Source organism: Geospiza fortis, unplaced genomic scaffold (assembly GCF_000277835.1).
Source record: "Geospiza fortis unplaced genomic scaffold, GeoFor_1.0 scaffold190, whole genome shotgun sequence".
Classification (NCBI taxonomy): Eukaryota; Metazoa; Chordata; class Aves; order Passeriformes; family Thraupidae; genus Geospiza; species Geospiza fortis.
The window spans coordinates 1,841,680-1,861,899 of record NW_005054328.1 but is presented as its reverse complement, the minus strand read 5'-3'; the positions used below and the strand labels follow the sequence as shown (position 1 = coordinate 1,861,899).

The 20,220-nt window shown below is 37.1% G+C and overlaps 1 protein-coding gene across 1 annotated transcript in view; it reads right to left on the bottom strand.

Moving 5' to 3' along the window:
- Positions 1 to 20,220, bottom strand: part of SENP6 (SUMO specific peptidase 6) — a 73,188-nt gene that overhangs the window by 42,657 nt on the left and 10,311 nt on the right. The window contains exons 3-5 of the mRNA XM_031057105.1: positions 10,986 to 11,079; positions 4,624 to 4,687; positions 4,032 to 4,174 (exon numbers count right to left, since the gene is read on the bottom strand). Of these exons, the coding sequence (XP_030912965.1) occupies positions 4,032 to 4,174; positions 4,624 to 4,687; positions 10,986 to 11,079 (301 nt within the window). The remainder of the gene's footprint in view (positions 1 to 4,031; positions 4,175 to 4,623; positions 4,688 to 10,985; positions 11,080 to 20,220) is intronic.

The window sequence follows — 20,220 nt, the reverse complement described above, 5'->3', positions numbered from 1 at the left end:
TCGAATACTTAAGACCTAAGGACTTCAAACAAGCAAGCAAGCATATGTATCCCCCTGTTTTACCACTGTGTTTGTTGGATCTGACCTTTGCCAAACTACCATGATTGTGAAACTCTGTCGTGTGGCCCCACAGCAGAAAAAAACTGTTAAGCAGCACTTTTGCTTTCTGCCTCACTCACATAGTGAAAACTCCAGTAGGTGCTGGAATAGAGTACCACAGACTGCTCAGGGATCAGATCCGAGTCAAAGCAGACTGTTCTAGATGGCACACTTAAATGGTTCATATGGTGTCAGACATGTTTCCAACTAGGACAGCTCTAAAACACAATCTGCTCTATAATCTTGTTCTCTGAATGGAACATAACCAACACAGAAGAAACACCAGAAAATACAATCATAAAGTCCTAGCAAGTTGCATAACAGGCACATCAGAAATGAAATTTGAGTTTGCAAGTTTCAGCACAATTTCTTGAAAATTAGTATAACACACTAAAAGCAGGGTGATGCAATGGTCAGAAAAGTTCCTTGAAAGAACAAATGTTCTAAAAAAAAAGAATTTACATCATTTTAACAATAAATGTTTCATCAATGTTAGCTCAGAAACCACAGAATAATTTGAAGCCTAGGCTCTGACAAAAACAAGGTTTTACTATCACGTATTAATCCTAAGAAATTCTTACCACTACATATTCAAGAGACTAAACAAACAAAAAAAATCTTGAACTGGGCAAATGGATGGAGCTAGAAGTAAAGGAAGAACAATATTTCAAAAACTCAGAACTACAGACTACATTAATTCTGCTGTTCATCAAATAACGTTTTTAATAACATATTATGAAAGAAAATCTAACAGGGCCTTAATACAAGTTACTGAATGCTAGCAAAGATGAAACTATTTAAAGTAAGACCTCATGCTTAAAAAAATACAACCAGAACTAATTAGGCTAAAGGTTTGGTACTGGATTTGCTCAATCAGGTAACAGATCATAACCTTTTGCTTGGTTTCAATTTCTCTGACAAGTACAGCAGGTATTTCCTCTCACTGTACTTGCATATCCCTTCTTCCTATATCTTATTCTCTGAATTTTAGGGACTATTCTACCAGAAAACTACTCCTTTGAGCCAAGCCCCATTGATCTGAATTTTTTCGTCCTTATTCTGCAGATTAGATGGAAAAAGACTCCAACATTGTGATAAAATCACCATGAACAGATAAAGAATACCAAATACCTCATCTTCCTGTATTTAATCTAGCAGTTTAACTGTATTACGAACTTTCAGAATCTCCTCTAGCTGAAGAGCCTAAACACTGAAAGAGTAACTATTAATCACCTTCCATTCTGCATATCCAAGTGAACAAACCAGCAATCATCACTAAAGTGACTAGAGCCCAAACCTTTACTGATACACGTTACAAAAGGTACAACGAATATCCCAATGTCATTAAATCAGGATAATCACTTGGAGCATAACCACAAAATGCAGTGACCAAAATGTGAGAAGCAGTCACAATGGTCTATACACATCCATTTTCGTAACAAAGTCCTTCATTAATCATAGTTTATTAAGAAAGTGGTGAACACTTATATTTTTCATTTAAATTCAGTATGATCCCAGTACTAGACAAAAGGTGGCTGCCCAGTTACATGTAACAGATTTTACTTTTTTGTTGAATTTTATAAATCCTACTAGGTCTTAGGTTTATATTGTATTATTTGTCAGTAGAAGGCAATTCCAGTCCAGGCAACAGAATGTCTGAACTACAGACACTCTAAAAAAACCTCAGTAACTATTTACCTTAAAACAAAAACTTAAAAAAACATACACGTACAGTATTTATAAACATACATGTACAGTCAGGTCTGACTGCTTCAACAAAAAAAAATTACATGGTAAGGTTGGATTTCACTACAAATACCATAGCCAGACAAAGGAAAATTCTAACTACCAGTGAATTACAGGAATCTTATTTTAAATGTGTACTCAAAACAAATAACAAGTACAATGTAGATGCACAGATTTCTTCAATAGTAAAACAGAGCAAACGAGCCTTGACAGACATAAAGGTAAAAGTAACAATTACAAATCTATGTTCAGGAACCCAATACTAAATAAAGAATGGAAATGAACAGGATGATTCTGTAAGAACTGGTGAATCTGAAGATGTGCAAGGCAGAAATCTGGATATCATCTTACAAATCTCTTGTGTGTACAAAAAAAATTCTAAAGACAAAACATTATTTGCATAGATAAATCAAGGACAATTAATAACCACACTGATTTGTGAAAACGTAAAAATAACCTATTGAAAAAATCCCTTTTCATTAATAAATAAATTTTATTTTTAAGAAAACTTAATTTTAAGTTCCCCATAATAGTCCAGCAGTTTATCTTAAGAAATCAGGCTTGAAGGAAACAGCAGGAAAGAAGATATATCACACAGAACTTAGAGGATTTATTTTTTCAAGTGGCTATGGTAAGATGGTCCCATGAACTAATAGTGCTTAGAGCATACAAGAGTCCTGATTGCAGAGAGGGGCCAGAGCTTGGGGCTATATTGTGGGCATGGCTACATTGCTACTCTGCCCCTCTGAAATCAAGGCTGGGGGCTGTGTCGGGGGAAGAATAAGGACCATATCCCCAGCAGTGTGCCATTTTTGTCTCACTCTCCTCATCAGGGCTGAGTTGCTGGGATCAGCCCTGCAGATTCCATCTTCTGCTGCTGCCACTCAGCACCCTCCCACTCGTGTGAGATGTGACCCCAGGATGTGGTTCTGAAAAGCAGCAGAGCTGCGTGGAACTGAGCCAAGCAGAGTGGTCCAAAGCAGCAGCAGAAGTGAGCCTGAGCTGAGCCTGAACCCAAGCCTGATGCAGTGGAGCAGCAGTGCAGCACAGCATAGATGATCTCACTTCCATGGTTTTGTCTCTCACTGTTTTCCATTGTCTCAGGCTCAGGGATGGGGAGAGCCAGCTGTGAGGAGTGCCCACCATCTTGTCTTTCTCCCACGCCACATGGAACTAAGTCAAAGTGGCAAACACCTTTTGTGCCTAAAGCACCTTCCTTTACTTCTGTACGCTTTTGTTATTAATATTTCTGCTGTCACTGTGCATTTCTTACTCCACTGCTGTCTGCTTTCCGTAAATGGTTATCTCAACCCACAGTCTGTGCCTTTGTCCCTCTCTTACTGGAGGGGACAAGAAGGGAAGCGGCTTCTTTAGAGTTTAGTTTCCAGATGGTGATAAAACCACACAAATGAAGACAAGGACATCCCTCATGTAGCTACAGATACATTGGATATTTGATGACTGGCCCATCTATAGCTGGGTATCTTACAAATTTTCCTTCCTGCAAAGGTTACCAACCTTTAAAGTGAGTGCACTTTAGCAATATGCAACACCCCCTGAGAAAGTTAGATGAATATATCACTTTTTATTATATACTAAATAAAGAAAGCAGTCTCTTACAAGCTAGGAACAATAGTAACAAGCAAGTACAACAGTGAATGCTTAAAAACTGTTCCTGTCTGCTCTAAACACAAGTGACAGTCTCAAGCTAGCCTGTACAAGTATGGCTATTTGCTGAATCTTTTAAAAAAAAGTCTGTGAATCCAAAATCAAAATATATCTTGCAGTAAAAAAAACAGAAAACACATCCTGAGTTAACCTTGGCAATTCAGCATCACAGAAAGAAGCGAATCCGGATGGGGATGTAAAAACTATTTTCCTACCTGCTATCATTGTATAGAGGGAACAGTAACACATAAGGCAACATGGGTAAGGTACTAACAAATATGCCATTGAATGCTCTAAATCCATTTTAACAGTCTTCTGGTACTTTACTAATGTGGTGTTAAATATTTTTTAAGAGAAAAAACCCTAACAATCTAGGCTTCCCTCTTTACTCAGAAGCACAGTACAGTACAGCTTATTAAAATGCACAGCACACAAGGTATATGGACTAGAAGTTCTGTTTATCGTGTATCAATTTGTATCATTGATCAAAGCAAGGACACATAAATTAAATGGATTACCTCAGTTTCTTGCTATTTCCCATCATGTTGAGGCCGATTGCATTCCCTTTTAAAAGTTTGAAACCTCCAGCTTTGCCTCGCCTTGCATATGCTTTTATGGCATCGCTGCTGCCGCCAATAGTTCCAGGTCGACAACGAATTGACTGTCACAACAGAATTCACATACATTAAAATAATTGTATAATTGTGCAGAAGTTAGAAGGCGAAAATTAATGCAAAATATTAATATAAATATTACTTTGGCTCCATTTTCAAACTGCTTTTATATCAAATTTCATGGAAAATATACACTGTCTACACCTATACTACGACATCTTACTATACGAAATACAATATATATTTTAGTACACTATTTATGATAATTGTCTAAACTTAGAATTACTTAGTCTTGCTCATATTTTTCAGAATACTATAGAGATCAAGAGGGGAACAAAAATGTTAAGGGTAGACAGATAAACAGCTTGGGCATATGCTCCTAAAACACAACAGAAACTTTCATTTCTTTACACTGGACATGTGGCTAAGCAATACTGTTTAAGAACCTAAAAAGCTTTAAAGATACATTTTCACCATGAGATAAACCATTATTTACCTTTTTTTCTTCATTGGGACTCAAAGACCCATCACTGTCATCTAAACTGAGCAGATTTGCCTCGCTAGAACGGTGTGGGAGAGAAAAGCACATACACTGTAATCCAACAGAGCACACACAGACATTTTAAATGCAAAAGGCTTTTTTATCCCTTTCCCTCTACATTTAAATGCATCATATACACATTGTATAAATATGCATAAAACAGGAACATGAAATGAGCAACACAGTGATCAGATGCATAATGTGAACCTGAACCTAAAGTGTAAATCAAATTATTTTGCAAAATGCAAAACTAAAAGATTAATTCAAAACAGACAATGCTACTGAACCTTCAATATGGTTACAACAATATTACTGACACTATAAAAGATTCTACACTCTCTGCATAAATTGAGTCCAAAACTTCATTAACCTATAAAACATCATCTTACTTTGCATTATGCCTATCAATGTTCAAGCATGCACTTTAAAACTGCAGACTTCATACTGCTTTAGGAGAAGAACTTAACGTAACTACATTTTACCCCACAGCAATTACTACCACAGTATTTGCTACTAAAAAGACTAAAGAGAACATAATCAGTTTGGTTCTACTGCTTACTAAAATGTGGTTTTTAGCATTTTCAATACCTGTAATCCCCAACCATTAGAATGGGGAAGAAGACAAAAAAAAGAAAGCCACTCTGTGACCCTCTAAAACCATTCTTTTCAGTAACAGGCAGTTATCCTCAAATAATCTTTAGTATTTAAATTTAAACCCCAACCACACACTTCATACTGACAGCAGCTAGATTAGTCTAACATATTCTTGCTTCCAGGAGGAATGACCTGCAGAAAATCCCATCTCATCAATCCTGTTAAGGTTACTCCTATGTTGGCGACAAAAAAACAATACAACTTTTAGCCAACTTATAATTGCATGGTTTGAAAAGTTTTAATCAAGATCACTCAGGTAGAAATTCCTTAAAATCAAAGCAGTTATGCCAGGTGTTAAAAGTGAAGAACTACACAAGAGAAACATACTTTTCTTAGCTGTGTCAGCTTGACATGCTGGCTTGCAATACATGCAATGACTTTAGCTCTTCATATGTAAATAAACTAATTACTACTCAGTGCTCCATCCCTTAAGTTCCTAACAACTTTTTCCATCCACAATTCTTCCCTTCATGTTACAATTTATTCTTCCATCTTATGCAATACAAATATCCCTAGAGCAAATAAAAATAAAATTAAAATGTTGGGTGAGATCTACAGACTCTGAAACTTCAGGAGATAAGACTGCGCATACAGTTGATTTTGAAAAGGGAAGAATGATGTAAATGTGAACATATAGCCAGTGGCACTGTTGTATTTTCCTTTCATTTACAGAGCACCACAATTCTAGGTGCTCAATGGTAGAACAAACAGTGTAGTAGATTCATTACTAATTTCAAACAAAGGCAAAAGAGTACAGCTATACTTCTGCACAGACTACCCATGGATATTAAATGTTTACATCCTGCAACATTTTTTAACATTCTCTTTCAGAACAAATAATCCTTTCAAGGGAGGCTCAAGGAGCCTTCTCAAACATTCATCAGTAGACACAGAGTTTAGCAATTTCAGAAATTTTCCACATCCTAAAAAATAAACAAAACCCTGCAACACAGACATGAACAGCAACCTACAGTATCTGCAGCTCTGGCATTTGCCTACAGTGCTGTCCTAGTCAGATCAGTTCACCTCTAAATGCTTTTGTTCTTTAGCTTCAGTTCATACAAAAATGATGGCTATTTTCAAAACACCTTTGTACTGTGTTGATACTTTTAGGATTTCAACATGCTTCAATACTGCAACCATTTTAACCAAGGGCAATTGAGGGGGGAGGTAAGAGAAGGTTAACTAACACATTGCAAATGACCAAAACACTGAGCCAAGGCTCAAATCACAATGAACAAGAGTAACTCTTACAATGCAACATGACTAGAGCAGTATTAGCAAATTGGAAGTTTTAAGTGAACCAATACTTTTAGGCCTTAAGGAATGTGCAGCATATGCATCAGAACCAGAAAGGTTGTTTTTTCAGAGAGCAGAATACATAGCAACCAAGCAATGTCTATTTGCTCATGTATCACAGGCTTCCTGCTGCTTGCTTCAATGATGCAATTTATACAGGCAGGAAAAAAACCAAAAGCAACCCAAAACAAACACTATACCACTCCCCCAACATACCAGTCAGTAATATTTTTAACATCCCTGAAATGAAACCTCAGTTGTCTTGCTGGGAGGATATCTCCACAATCTGTCACTTTTAACCAGGGAACCATGGGTTTCCTGGTTATTTTCACACTGGAACATAATTTCCAACTTTTCAATACATTCCTTAAAATTTTGTAATGAATGAATGTTAACTCTCTACTAATATTGAGGGGGGAAATAGAAGTAATTTACCTACACAGAGTTCTTAAGGGAAGTTCATAATTACACATTCATATTTAGGCACTGAACAAGAAAACAAAAATTACTGTTTACTTACCTCTAATCACTTGCCATTTGTTTGATGTTTTAAAACATTAAGAGCTATGCAATAGTTAGTTAGACAGCTGAGATTAACAGGCTGTGTTTTCACTACTTTCTACAAGCAACCCAAACTTTAAACCTCTGCTGACCATTGAGGTTACACTGTAATAAGCTGCAAGCACATTTCTATCAACTGATCCAGTCACATTTCAAACATAATTGGAACTTCTTTCTGAAAACTATTACATATAAAACCAGTAGGCTGACATATTTGCCGTCACAGCACAGTGTGTACATTCTTTGTTTTAAATTACATAGTGGTAGGCAGCACACTAAAAAAGCTGCACTATCAGAGGCACAAGAGAAGTAGGAGTATTATTAACTCGTTTACAGTGCCATTCCATTAAAATTAGCCATAATTTTAAAAGTCTTCATCAATTTAAAGGCTACCGTGCCCTACTAATGTGCTCAAAAAAGAAGTAAAAAAAAAAATCTATGTAACTATGGAAGGATTTTTTGACAAAGTAATACAAATTTTGTAAGCAGTGGAAAAAAGCTCAATGTAAATATATAACACAGTACAATGCTTTTCCATTTGTCAACACATGGAAAAAAGACCTTTATTCCTCTAAATGGAAGGGGCAAAAAATAAAGCTTTTTGAAAGAAAATTGTAGTTAAGTAAAGACACTGTAGTACAAATATATTAAGCCCATTTATTTGTATTCCTTATTTTTGATAAGGCTACTGTTATCTCAGTGGAAGGCAGAAGTCTAGACTATAAAGAAAACAGTATGACAGCCAAAAGAAATCTGGGCCCATCCATTTACAAAACCATTTTGGAGCATACTGATATATTTCAAAAACATTTACAGAGATATTCCAAAGGTAGTAAATATAAATTATCCAAGACAGTTCAAGAGAGTCATCTGTAACACCAGAAAGCATCTTATAACATGTTAATGTCATGAATCATACAAATATATGAATCTGGCCAGGTTTGTTTAAGTCTGCCATCCTTTCATATCTTCTGCTTTACAAGATCAGCTTAATTTCCACCATTTATTCTGTGGTGGACTACACAGGTTTCAGTGTGCTCAGCTGACCAACTGGTCTTTTCTTCTGTGGTTTTCCATAAAGGTAGATCTCCTATGGGATCTCCAATTATAAAGCAAGGAAAGTCTCAAGCCACTTGCTACCATCCTGAGTAGATCAAATCTTTTAGAACATCAAAAATGTCACTTTTATTCTTTCAAATGGATGAGCATTATCTGCAAGCGTTTGCTTTGGGATAAGATACTTGTTAATTCCCATTCTCAATTTCTGTAACTCTTGTTCCACACTGAGTATCAACTCTGGCATCAATTTAAATTTATATAGTGTTGGGTGATCATTATTTTTCCAAGCCTTCTTCAGTTTACAAATATTCTTTAGTCTTTTTATGTTCATTATTTGATATCTTAACCATTATGACTCATCTCACCTACGTCTGAAGTAAGTTAAATGACACCCTTCTTTTAAAATAATCTACCTGTTCTAAAAATTGCTGTGGTAGAAGGTCATTAACCACATACTTTGTGGTCATCTCACTGAAGAAAAGATCATCCAAGTGGGCATCCAGTGCTGACCAACATCATTAGCACAGGTCTCACGCGGTAACACAAGAGTACAGCCACTCCTTTAAGCGCTGAGATGTTATTCTTAGGCTAGTTCAAAACAAACCTATTGTGCGTCTGCCATTAAGAGGGAAAAAACTCTGATAGTCAGGCACTGTAACCCCAGTGCCTCCACAACAAGCAGGAGATGTATCCAGCTGCTTGCTTCAGACTCACAGCTCTCACCACAAAGAAGCCATTTAAGAGTCAAACACTGTACTTAGTATCAGCACACCACAGCAAATACTTACCTACTGCACAATACACTCAAAATACTGGGAGGGACACAAAGCTTTATTCTGGAACAATTACATGAATTAAAGCTGCTAATCTTTGAAATGTTGTACTAAGAGTAAAGGAAATTTAGAAATAAAAAAGAAAGAAAATCTACTGTTACTTGTTTTCTGAAGATTCCCTTCTGTCAATGTTTTGCTGTATGAAATAAAAATGCATCAAAAAAAGCAAAAAACATAAATTATTTCCAAATGCTAAAAGCTCAGTGTGTCTTTAAGGTAAACAAACCCAGGTGTTACCAAAAGTAAACAGTGGGCAGCTTAAAACATGTGGCAGTTTGGAGGGAATAAGAAATTGCCTCAAATGGTATCAGAGAATGGGTAAGTAAAGAAGACAAGATCTCCAGTTTAAATCAATTTTCAACTACTCTTCTATTTATACTTCAGAGTAAGATTCTGCATAATTCACAGATATAAAAGCAAATCAAAAATGATCTAAGTAGGCAATAAAAATTCAATTCTAGCTATGGAAAAACTGCTTATTGTAGAGAATATTTGAAAGAAATGAAAGATCACCCAGCCATACAATCTTAAAATCAGATACAATTACATAAAGATTATGTTTCATAATAATTTTTCTAACTTTTATTTTTAGCATCATTACTCTATACATTTTTCATTCTATGTTCTTAAGTCAACATCAGCTGGAGACTGATTGAAAACAGCAGTAAATTACTAGTAGAAAAAAAAGCTGCTATGTTTTCAAATGTGACTTATTTCTGAAGGCAAGTAAAATGGAAATAGTAACTGTATGGCATGTACTGCCCTTAGAACATATTTGTGTGCACTACAAATGGATGTAAAGTTGCCAGGAAACAACACGACCTTAATTTTACAAAACTAAAATGCCCTTAGTTTGTGAACCCTTTAAAAAGTGCTTTCAACTTCCAATATAGTTCTATTTTGACAAGAGCTCTTAATGCTTACCTCACACTTTAATGAACACCTGCATTCATTTTTTAATTACTAAAACTTCACATTTCATCTTAATGCTTTATTAAGATTACAGCATAGCCTGCTGCTGCAGCCTCTGTGGTTATGTCTATTTTCCTACCTCCCTTCCAATCCATAGTGTTTGGCAGAATATTAGATGATACAAATTCATACATGAATTATTTTTGTACTTAAACACAGGATTCAGCGTCTTCTTACTAGAGAACCACAGCATACCTTTCAAATTTGCAGATTCTACTCCCCTAATATCTAAGAATAACAAATAAATCAACATGAATCCTTCGTGCATGACACTTGTTCTTTTAACAATTCATTAGTCATTTCGGAAATAAATACATTCATATTAAGAAAACATATTAGTAACAATAAAATGTCACAAGGACAAAGTATGTATTCAAACTATAGACACAGGATTAAAGTTTTAGCAAAAATCCAAACATACCAAGTAAAGGATTAAGTTATAAGGAAAAAAAAAACCAGCCTTAACTCTATTCAGTGAAATAAACAGGAACAAAAACCTAGAATCTTTAAGCTCAGTTTAACTTGATAAAGGCCTAAAGCTACTGCAGTATGATCAAGTTCTGAGTAGCATCATCATTAAAGGAAGGAAAAGCTGAAGCTGCTTGGATACCCTACCTATCAACTTCATTATTCTGCATGTTCACATATTGCTTGTCTGTGTTCCTTAGACTTACACAGAAGCTCCAAAGACAACTGCAACTCTTGTGAAATCTACTGTGCCCTGTGTTGTAAGCCCCATTTTCCCAATAAAGCTTACATTATAATGAACTCCTATTTGGCAATACTATTTAAAATAATAACTTATTTGAAATATTTTTTCTTAATCGCTGAAAGTTTAAAATATTATATATTGTTTCTTATTCATAAATTACAGAAAATAAGTATTTAATTATAAATACACATTTATACTTTCAATAGCCTAGATAAAAGCATCCTTACTCTTTCTCTGCATCTCCTTCACTTTCTTCTGCATGATCAAAGCTCCAATTACTTTTAAAACCTCCATCTCTCTTGGACTGTGATCTATCCAAAGCTGAAATGAGAACAAGTTAAGATAAGTCTTGATTTCAAGCTGAGTTATTAAACAACACAAACTAGATAAGTAATCCAGATGCATGTATTTTCCCCCAGTATTTATTTTATTGACATCAGTGTTTAACTATCATTTCATCAGTAAGTCCATCAACGCAGTGGTGATTATTATTTCCCTAAATAAATAAAAGTATCTGTCAACATCTTATTAGCAGTAAATTAGCAAGCTATTAAAAATTATGACCTGAGGTCATGTAGTAACTATTTTCAACTGTTTACTGATACCCATAAATTTAAGGGTAGTTTCTCTGATATGAACTGTATGCCACACACAGAAAGGGTCCTAAAATGTATTATTTACATGACTAATAACCAAATGTATTCTGAATTTTTCCATATAAAAGCAACAGTTCTGAACTGTATGAAGAACAATTTCAACCTAATATGCTGGATTTTTAATTCCACATCTGACACTGATCTGAATTAACATACAATGCAAATTAAAATTTCAGTGTTAGCATCAACTAATAAAAACTTTCTGTCACGCTACATAAAATTTCAGATCTCTCTACTACAATATCCACCCTTATGGAGATTTTCATATAATATAATGGCATGGGGTTTTCTTAAGTGAAGGTGTTCCAGAGCACGGAGACAGCAGTCATTAAAGCACAGCACTGCAGTATTTAGGGCCCAGGGGAACAATTAAGAGCTGTCTCACACGAATTCTGTGTGAGACAAACTATACAGCTGCTTTGACTATGGTTTAAGTGTGTTTTTTCTTACTACATTTGTCTTTACATTGTTGAAAATGCATTTAGAAATAACGAATGAAACTGATACACTCTGATAGAAAAGAGAAAATCACAATCAACAACTTATGTCTAGGATGAAGTATAAACAATGCACACAGAAATACTGATTGCATATTCAACTTTTGCTTCCAGCTACTTGCACCTACTGCAGGCTTCCTGAGCCATGGGTGAATAAGTTAAATACATATTTTTGTGTTTAACAGCTTTTCCTACCTTTTTCTTCTCCCTGATTGCTTTTGAAGCAAGACTGCTGTATAGAATTAACAACATCTTGCAGCAGAAAGTATCTCAGCTTAATTACAGGAGCGTCTCCTTTTGTTGACTCTGATTCAATCTGGCACCTTTTGCTCTTAGTACTCTACTTCTCCAGTCCATGTACTCAGGAAGACAGTAATAAGTAACCCTTCCCTATTCCCTCATGATTGCATAGATTCCTGTTGTGTTCTTCCATGGTCTTCCTTTCCCAGGCAGAACAAGAAAAAAAATTAGTCAGCTTAATTTTTCCTCACATGAAAGCTGTTTCAAGCCTTTAAATCCCTCTTGATGATTCTCTCTGAACCTCTTCTAGTCTACTGTATCTTGTTGAGATGAGGATACACACACTATGAGGAATACTCAAAATGCATACTTCTCACAAATTTCTACAGATGCAGAATGTTGTTTCTGTTTTGTTCTTTGTTCCTTTCCTAGAAAATCTTTACAGTGGATTTGCTGTTTTCACTGCTTAGGAGAACTGCATTGATCTTTAGGTACCAGATAATTCCATCTTTCACTCATGAGTGGTTAAGAAGCACTTCAGAACCAATTGTTACCTACAAAAATGCCCCTTTTTTACTTCTCAGTGGCTTAGATTACTTGACATTTACCTACCCAGAATTTCATGTACAATTTCAACCCACATAACTCAAAACCTGAGCATTTACAACTTTTTAAAAATAGCTAGACGTTATACTAACCCAAGTATAGTTTAACCATCTACTAACTTGGTCACCTGGCCAAGTTATCATACCCTTTTCCTTATAACTGTCCACCAATGTTAAGAGATCCTTGTGCAATTCAACTGGTTACTCCTATTAACAAAACAAACCTTTTTTTGCCCTCTTTTTCTAGCTCTTCCCAATTGTTTCTTATAAAATTTTCCATTTTATTCAGAGGTAATTCAGCCTCTCCCAAAGCCTTTGACTTTACAGAGGGAAAAATGAAATCAATTCTGGTCTCCATTATAATTTCCATGAAATTATAAAGCTCACTGATGTAAAGTCCTTCAAATACTACCACTGCCTTTTTAAAATGCTGATATCATGCTAGCTACCCTCCTTACCTGTAGCAGAAATATGATGCTAACCACAAGCAACACACTGCAGTCATTAGCTCCTTTATCCCCCAGTTCCTCTTACAACACTTGGATGAATGCCATTTGATCATGCTGCCTTGTTCACAGTTTGCTCAATGTACTGCAATTTCTTCCACTGATGCTTCATTTTGAGTTGTACACCCTGTCACATTCCTTATTAAGAAACATTCTGGCATGAAGAGCTCTCTAAGCATTGCCAAAGTGAGTGCAAGCAATTCCATTATTCAGCTATGACCTTATATACTCCAAAGCCACCTTTTTCAATTGGGTTGCCTACTGATCCTCCAGACACTCCTCAAACTTTCCTGCTGAGTTTGAAGAAATACTTAACAATAGTTTTATGTCTGTTGGGAGTTACTAATCAATTTTTTCCCTGCTTCATTATAATTACAGGTTAAATCCACCAGATTTTTTTATTAACTTCTATTTTCATTACTCAGATAAAAGATCTGATTCAAGAACTATGAAGTTTTATTTCAGATACTATATCTTACTCGGTTGTTTAGCCAGGCATTTTAGCTTTGGGGAGCCTTTTGAAATCTGCTTAAACAAGTAGCATGCATGCTGTAAGCCTCCTATACCTTTAAATAACTCCCAAACTGGCTGCAAATATTTTACAACTCCAGCTGCATATTTTCTTTCTTTTTCAAAAGGTTTCTTAGTATTTTCTGTAATTTTTCTTTTAATTAAGCATTTTTGTATTGGACAGTTCACTCACTGCTACTGATCAGTGCAGCTACCCGTGGAAAATGTCTCAGTATCCCAGTTCTGCTCATTCAACTCGGGATCAATTTTCACTCTCTCTAGAACTCTTGGTCCTAACAAAAATGTAAATCTAGAAGTATACCACCATGTCAGCCAGAGTGTTCACCTGAGTTACTTGATCTGAACAGCCGTTTGCTATCTGATTCCATACAGAATTTTTAATTTTTTTAAGGGGATAACAAGTAATCTGTTACTAAGGCTAATCTGCTGACTATTTTGTACTAAGACTTAAATTTGGAACCCCAATGATGCAATTTTCACTATGTGCCCTATTCAAGGTCTTTTTAATCAACAAGGCACAGTCATACCAAGAGGTGAAAATATTCAAAAAAGCAGAGCTAACTCTAAGGTATTATGTCAAGAGAAGGTAATCCCTGTACCTCTCTGCCTAGGACAGGCAGCATGCTGGAGGCAGATTTCACTCTCATTTTTCCTCGCGCTACTAACTCCCTTTGGTGCTGTTACGCCAAGGGAGGTATCAGTTCTGTGCCCAAGAAAGTACATGGAATTTAACTAGAGAAGTTACACAGGTGTAGCTGACACATTTCACTGCTTTTTTAAACAACAGTTACATGTAATTTCTAACAAGCCAATTAAAAAAATTCCTGAAAAAACAGTGTGTTTCATTAGGACATTTATGTCATTACTAACCACACCCTGAAGTCATACAGTCTTCTTGTGTAATACACAATTATCAAATTTTGGATTAGAAAGCAAAATATGCCTGCAGGAAAATGTCAGCAAGCAGATCAACACCTTTAAATTACTGTGTGTGGACACTGTTTTGTAAACTCCGTCAGCAGGAGTTACTGTCATTCAACAGTTCAAGCAATTCCTAAATGGAAGGAAAATCTTCATAGTGAATATCCATGAAATAAGAGCAAAATTTTGCAGTTGCAAAAAAAAGAATCAGTTAAAATCTGCCTAAAGCACTAAATGAGAAATGACATACACAGTATTTAGTAAAGTGTTAGCGTCCAGCAAAAGACACCACCTTGGAAGATGTGTTTTTCTCATGTCTTGTACCTTGTGCCTCCAAGGCAAATCATTCTGTACCAATCTACACTACAACTCACTAGAAAAACATCCCTATTGCTTTATTGTTTTGTCTGTGATGCTGGATTGGGTTTGTGTAGCAAGATTTTGGTAGCAGTGGGAAGCTGCAGGGGATCAGAGGGCCTCACCTCTGTGCCTGAGAAAACCATGGAGCAGATCCTCCTAGAAGACAGGTTAAGGCACATACAAGACCCAAGGCAGTGCCCATAGCTTAACTAAGGGCGAATCATGCCTGACCAATCTGGTGGCCTTCTATGATGGAATGAATGACAGCAATGGTCAACAAGGAAAGACTGACAGATACCATCTACCTACACTTCTCCAAGGCCTTTAATATGGTTCCACATGATGTCCTTACCTCCAAATTGGAAAGACATGGATAGACTATTTAGTGAGTAAGGAACTGGCTGGATGGAGGCAGCCAATGTCCAGGTGGCAGCTGGTGACGAGTAGCATCCCTCAGGTCTCTCCTGACTCTTGGGACTGGTGCTCTTCCATGTCTTCATCAATGACATGGTGAGATCAAGAGAAGCCTCAGCAAGTTGGTAGGTGACACCAAGCTGAGTGGTGCAGCTGACACAGTGGGAGGACCTGATGCCATCCAGGGGGGACCTCGACAAACTTGAGAAGTGGGCTTTCCCTTGAAATTCAACAAGCCCAAGAGCAAGGTACTGCACCTGAGCTGGGGAAATCCCAGACATGAGTACAGACTGGGAGAAGAAATCACTGAGAGAAGCCCTTTGGAGAACACTTGGGTGTTCTCATGGATGAAAAGCTGGATATGAGCCAACAGTGCTCAGTGATAGCTCAGAAGGCCAATTGTATCCTGGGCTTCATAAAAAGCTGAGTGGCCAGCAAGTTGAGGGAGATGACTCTGCCCTCGTGAGACCCCACCTGGAGTACTGCATCCTGCTCTGAGGTCCTCAATGCAAGAAAAACATGGATCTGCTGGGAGTGGGTCCAGAGGAGTACCACAAAGATGATCAGAGGGTGAGAGCGCCTCTCCTACAAAGACAGGCTGAGAGAGCTGTGATTGTTCAGCATGGAGAAGACTTCAAAGAGACCTTACTGCAGTCTTGCAGTACCTTAAGTGTCTTATAAAAAGAAAGGAGAGGGATTTTTATATGGACAGACAGTGATGGGACAAGGGGCAGTGGTTTTAAACTGAAAGATGGCAGGTTTGGATTAAATGTATTACAAAGAAATACTTTGCTGGGAGGGTGGTGAGGCACTGGAACAAGTTGCCCAGGGAGGCTGTGGATGCCCACCCCGGAAGTGTCCAAGGCCAGGCTGGATGGGCCCCTGAGCAACCTGATCTAGTGAATGGTATCCCTGTCTACAGAAAGGGCACTGGAACTAGATGCTCTTTAAGATCACTTTCACACCTAACAGTTGTATGATTCTCTCAGAGCAACTCACTAAAGGAGCCAGTGTATTTACTGTCCACACAAAGATCAACTTTTCTAGGAAAGTAACCTTTTCATATATATCACTGATTTGCGAGAACAACTCCCTTCCACCCCCCAGAACAAAATAGCAGAGACTTCAAGGTTTCTATTGCACACATAGAAACTTTTTTAAGTCTTTCATCTGCTGAAATCTCATCTATTTCTGTGTGTACAAGAACCATTCTAAACACATAATCTAGATCAAACAAAGGTTAGGTTCAGGACCCAGATGCTTTTTCAGAAAGACCTGAAGTTTACATTCTTTTTCCCCAGCTGCTGGTAAAGAAACACTGCAAGCCTCATCTTACAAACGCTTACACCATCACAACTGCAACCAACTTATCAGATACTGCAGTGCTCGCACAGAAAATGTAAATTAATTTAAATGTACTCAGAATCATTGCTTTCATCCAGACTCATATTTAAATAAATGAAAAAGAATGCTTCTAAGCTTTCTAATCTGTTGCTCATTTGGAGTCATCAGATATATTGTTAAGAGAATACAAGCACTCATAAAACTCTAACACAGAAATATTTTTTGGTTTACTTTCCCCATTGCTTCATTATTCTTCCAGACAGGCTTCTATGCAAAACAGCTTTTTATCTTCCAGCTTTGATACCATCAGCTCTACTATATCAACTGTGTAACCACAGTGAGGTTGCATTTTCAGTCTGAATTCAGCAGCACTACATGAAGAATTTTACAGGCCCCTCACTCTTCCTAAGAGTTGCCAATTCTCGCTCCTGTCCTGCACCCTGCATATGTCAGCACAGACAGAAAAGCTGGGGAAGGAAACTAATTCAGGCAAGAACCCCTTGAGTAGCAGGGGAGGGGAAAAGCTATTTTTCAACCATATCAGGTCCCTCCTCCTGCTCAACCACACTAACACAGTGCAGCTGTGACAGCACAGCAGAGGTAAGGTCCATCCAGGAACTGAAACTATCATAAGTACTATGGATACCAAGGAAATTTCCATGGAATTGTAGCCTAATCTACATTTATAGGTAGAGATTTAAATATCTAGTGCTTAAAAGATGCTTTAATTTTCCACTCCCTAAATTAGCTGCAGAGGCAAAAAAAACCAACAAAAAAAACCAGTCAAAAGCACCCCAAGCACTTCCAGTAACAGGCAGTAATCATAACCTCACAGTAGCTGAGATATTACATGAAGCAGAGAGTTTAATAATGAAGTTCTATGATACCAGTGTAATGGATATCAAGCACAGACATTCCTTTGCACGTGAAGGGAATTCAATCTCTTAGCTGGCTAACAAAAACACCCACACCCTTCCAAGAACTCGATGTCCATAGAAAACAAATTATAAACACAGAGCATTCATTCCTGGACAAAAGTGTTCATGCCCCTGAAAAGCAAAAGCATTTTTGAAAGTTCTGTACTTTAAAGATGGAAATCATCTGCACAGTCTGGTAAATGACTGGGGGTTTTTTCAGGGCTTGTAAGCACATTGGGCTGCTTACTTTACAGGTTACTGCACTGATGACAGGACTGAAGGACACAGAACTGCCCAAGTTTGATAATTTGCTGAACTGTTTAACATTTTTTACGTATTAACAGGGAGTAACAGAGGAGGATGAAAGAACAGAGCTCTGAAGTATGTCAAACATTTTCTTTGTGATACCTTTGAACGTTTATCTGGGTAGACAGCAGTGATAACCACACAATGGACAACTAAAGCTTCTTCACTTTTCCTTCTGATTCTCTCAACAGAGGTGTAGAGGTATCTACCCCACCCCAGCATGGTGCCCTTGTAACAGCATCAGAAAGCAAAGCAGAACTACTTCAAGAGGCCTTCTTTGTCTACACCAGCAACAAAAGGAATGCTACAGAAATTTGTGGGCATTTCGTGTTCAATGAGACAGAAACCTAATGACAGAAGACATGAAAAAATATTAAGAATATGATCCATTTTTTTGTTACCCCAGATTTCACTGCTAAGTTCTGTCCTCTGACTTTACAGTTCCTCACCTCTATCAGCAGAATCTGTGGGAATGCAGTATCACCCATTGTCAAGGAAGATGTAATTAAGGAACACTTCAGCCAGTTGTACCCAAAGACTGGAAAAACATCACTGCCCTTCAGGAAGGGCAACTTGGATGACCGGGTTAACTACAGGCTAGTCTGCAAAAGACAGAACTTATTCTTTACTACGGGTGTGCTCAAGAGTGGGCCACAATGACCTGAGAGGCAATAGAGACTGGACAAATCCCTGAGCAACCTGCTCTAACTGGGTCTGGCTTGAACATGATGTTCCAACCCATATGAATCCAGCCAGCCTCAAGTAAAACCAGTGACTATTCATAGGTACAAAGCATCACCTGAAGCAGCTGCACCCCCATCACAAAAACTTCCAAAAAGGAGTATGATAGTCACTTTTCTTCTTTTCCCTCTTTGAGTAAGTCTGACTCCCACTCAAACTTCCCAAACAAGTAAAATAATTTGAGTAACATCAAAAGCAGGAGCCAACAATAAACAGGGAAGAAAGGAGAAACAAACAATAAAGTATTTTTTTCATCTCTAGCATTATGAATTCTTTACTTACCTAAAACCTCTATTGCTAGACTTGGAGATATGCCAAAAATTCAGAAATTAGGAAGAAAGTTTTGTTGTTTTTAAGGAAAGTTAAGTCAAAGAGAGGTATATTCCTATTTTACAGATAAAAATAGAGGATAAAAGGTGAGGTTAGCCTAAGAACAATTTCTGAACTGTCAATTCACTCTTAAAATATGAAAAAAATATATAAAGCTAACAAGCCATTTCGAGGAAGATGACAGTTGAACAAGAATTCCAGAACACACTTTCTGTGGCAAATCAGTATATTGCATTAATCACAGTTCTCAAATTCTGAACACTGGAATAGTTTTAGAAGATGAGCAAAACACAGCATGAAACCTTATAGTATATTATGCATGTGATTTGCACACTTTGTTATGCACCATGGGATCCATCTTCACATACAACCTAAGCTTGTGCAACTGAGAGTACAGCAGCACTAAACAAATGGCAATCTATTTTTAGAAAGTGCTGAAAGGCAGTTATATACAGAGTAAGATTAATAACCTAGCCAAACTACCTGGAAATTAGGCAACTGACACTTTGAGAAGGTTTCCATGTTTGCTGCAGAAACTGGAACATCAGGTTGAAATAAAGCACTGTATCTTACACACCAAGAGGAAGAAGAAAAAAAGAATTTGTACTATTTAATTCTTCTGGGTTTATCCTGTGAAGTTTCATACATGATGTCAGACAGATACTACCCCCTTCATAAAAACATACAGAAACTGAAAGTCCAGAAAGGTTCCACAATCTCTGCAAGAACTTAACTTGCACACGCAGGACAGAAGAATCACAGAATGGTATTGGTTGGAAGGGACCTTAAAAATCATCTATTGCCAGCCCTGCTGCCATGAGCAGGGGGGAGACATTCAACTAGACCAGTTCACTCAGAGACCCATCCAGCCTGGCCTTGAACACTTCCACAAGAAATGTTTATTCCATAAGAAGAAACTCTAAATGTAACTGAAGTAGAAAAAAAGAGCAAGACGCCTCTTTGATGTTGTCAATTGTTCAAAATTCACCTGAAATAGACAGCAAAGAAAGCATACAAAGAAAATGCTCAACAATCTCAATTAACCTCAAAAACTTGGTCACATGAAAAAATGACATTTCAGAAATTAATTGAGT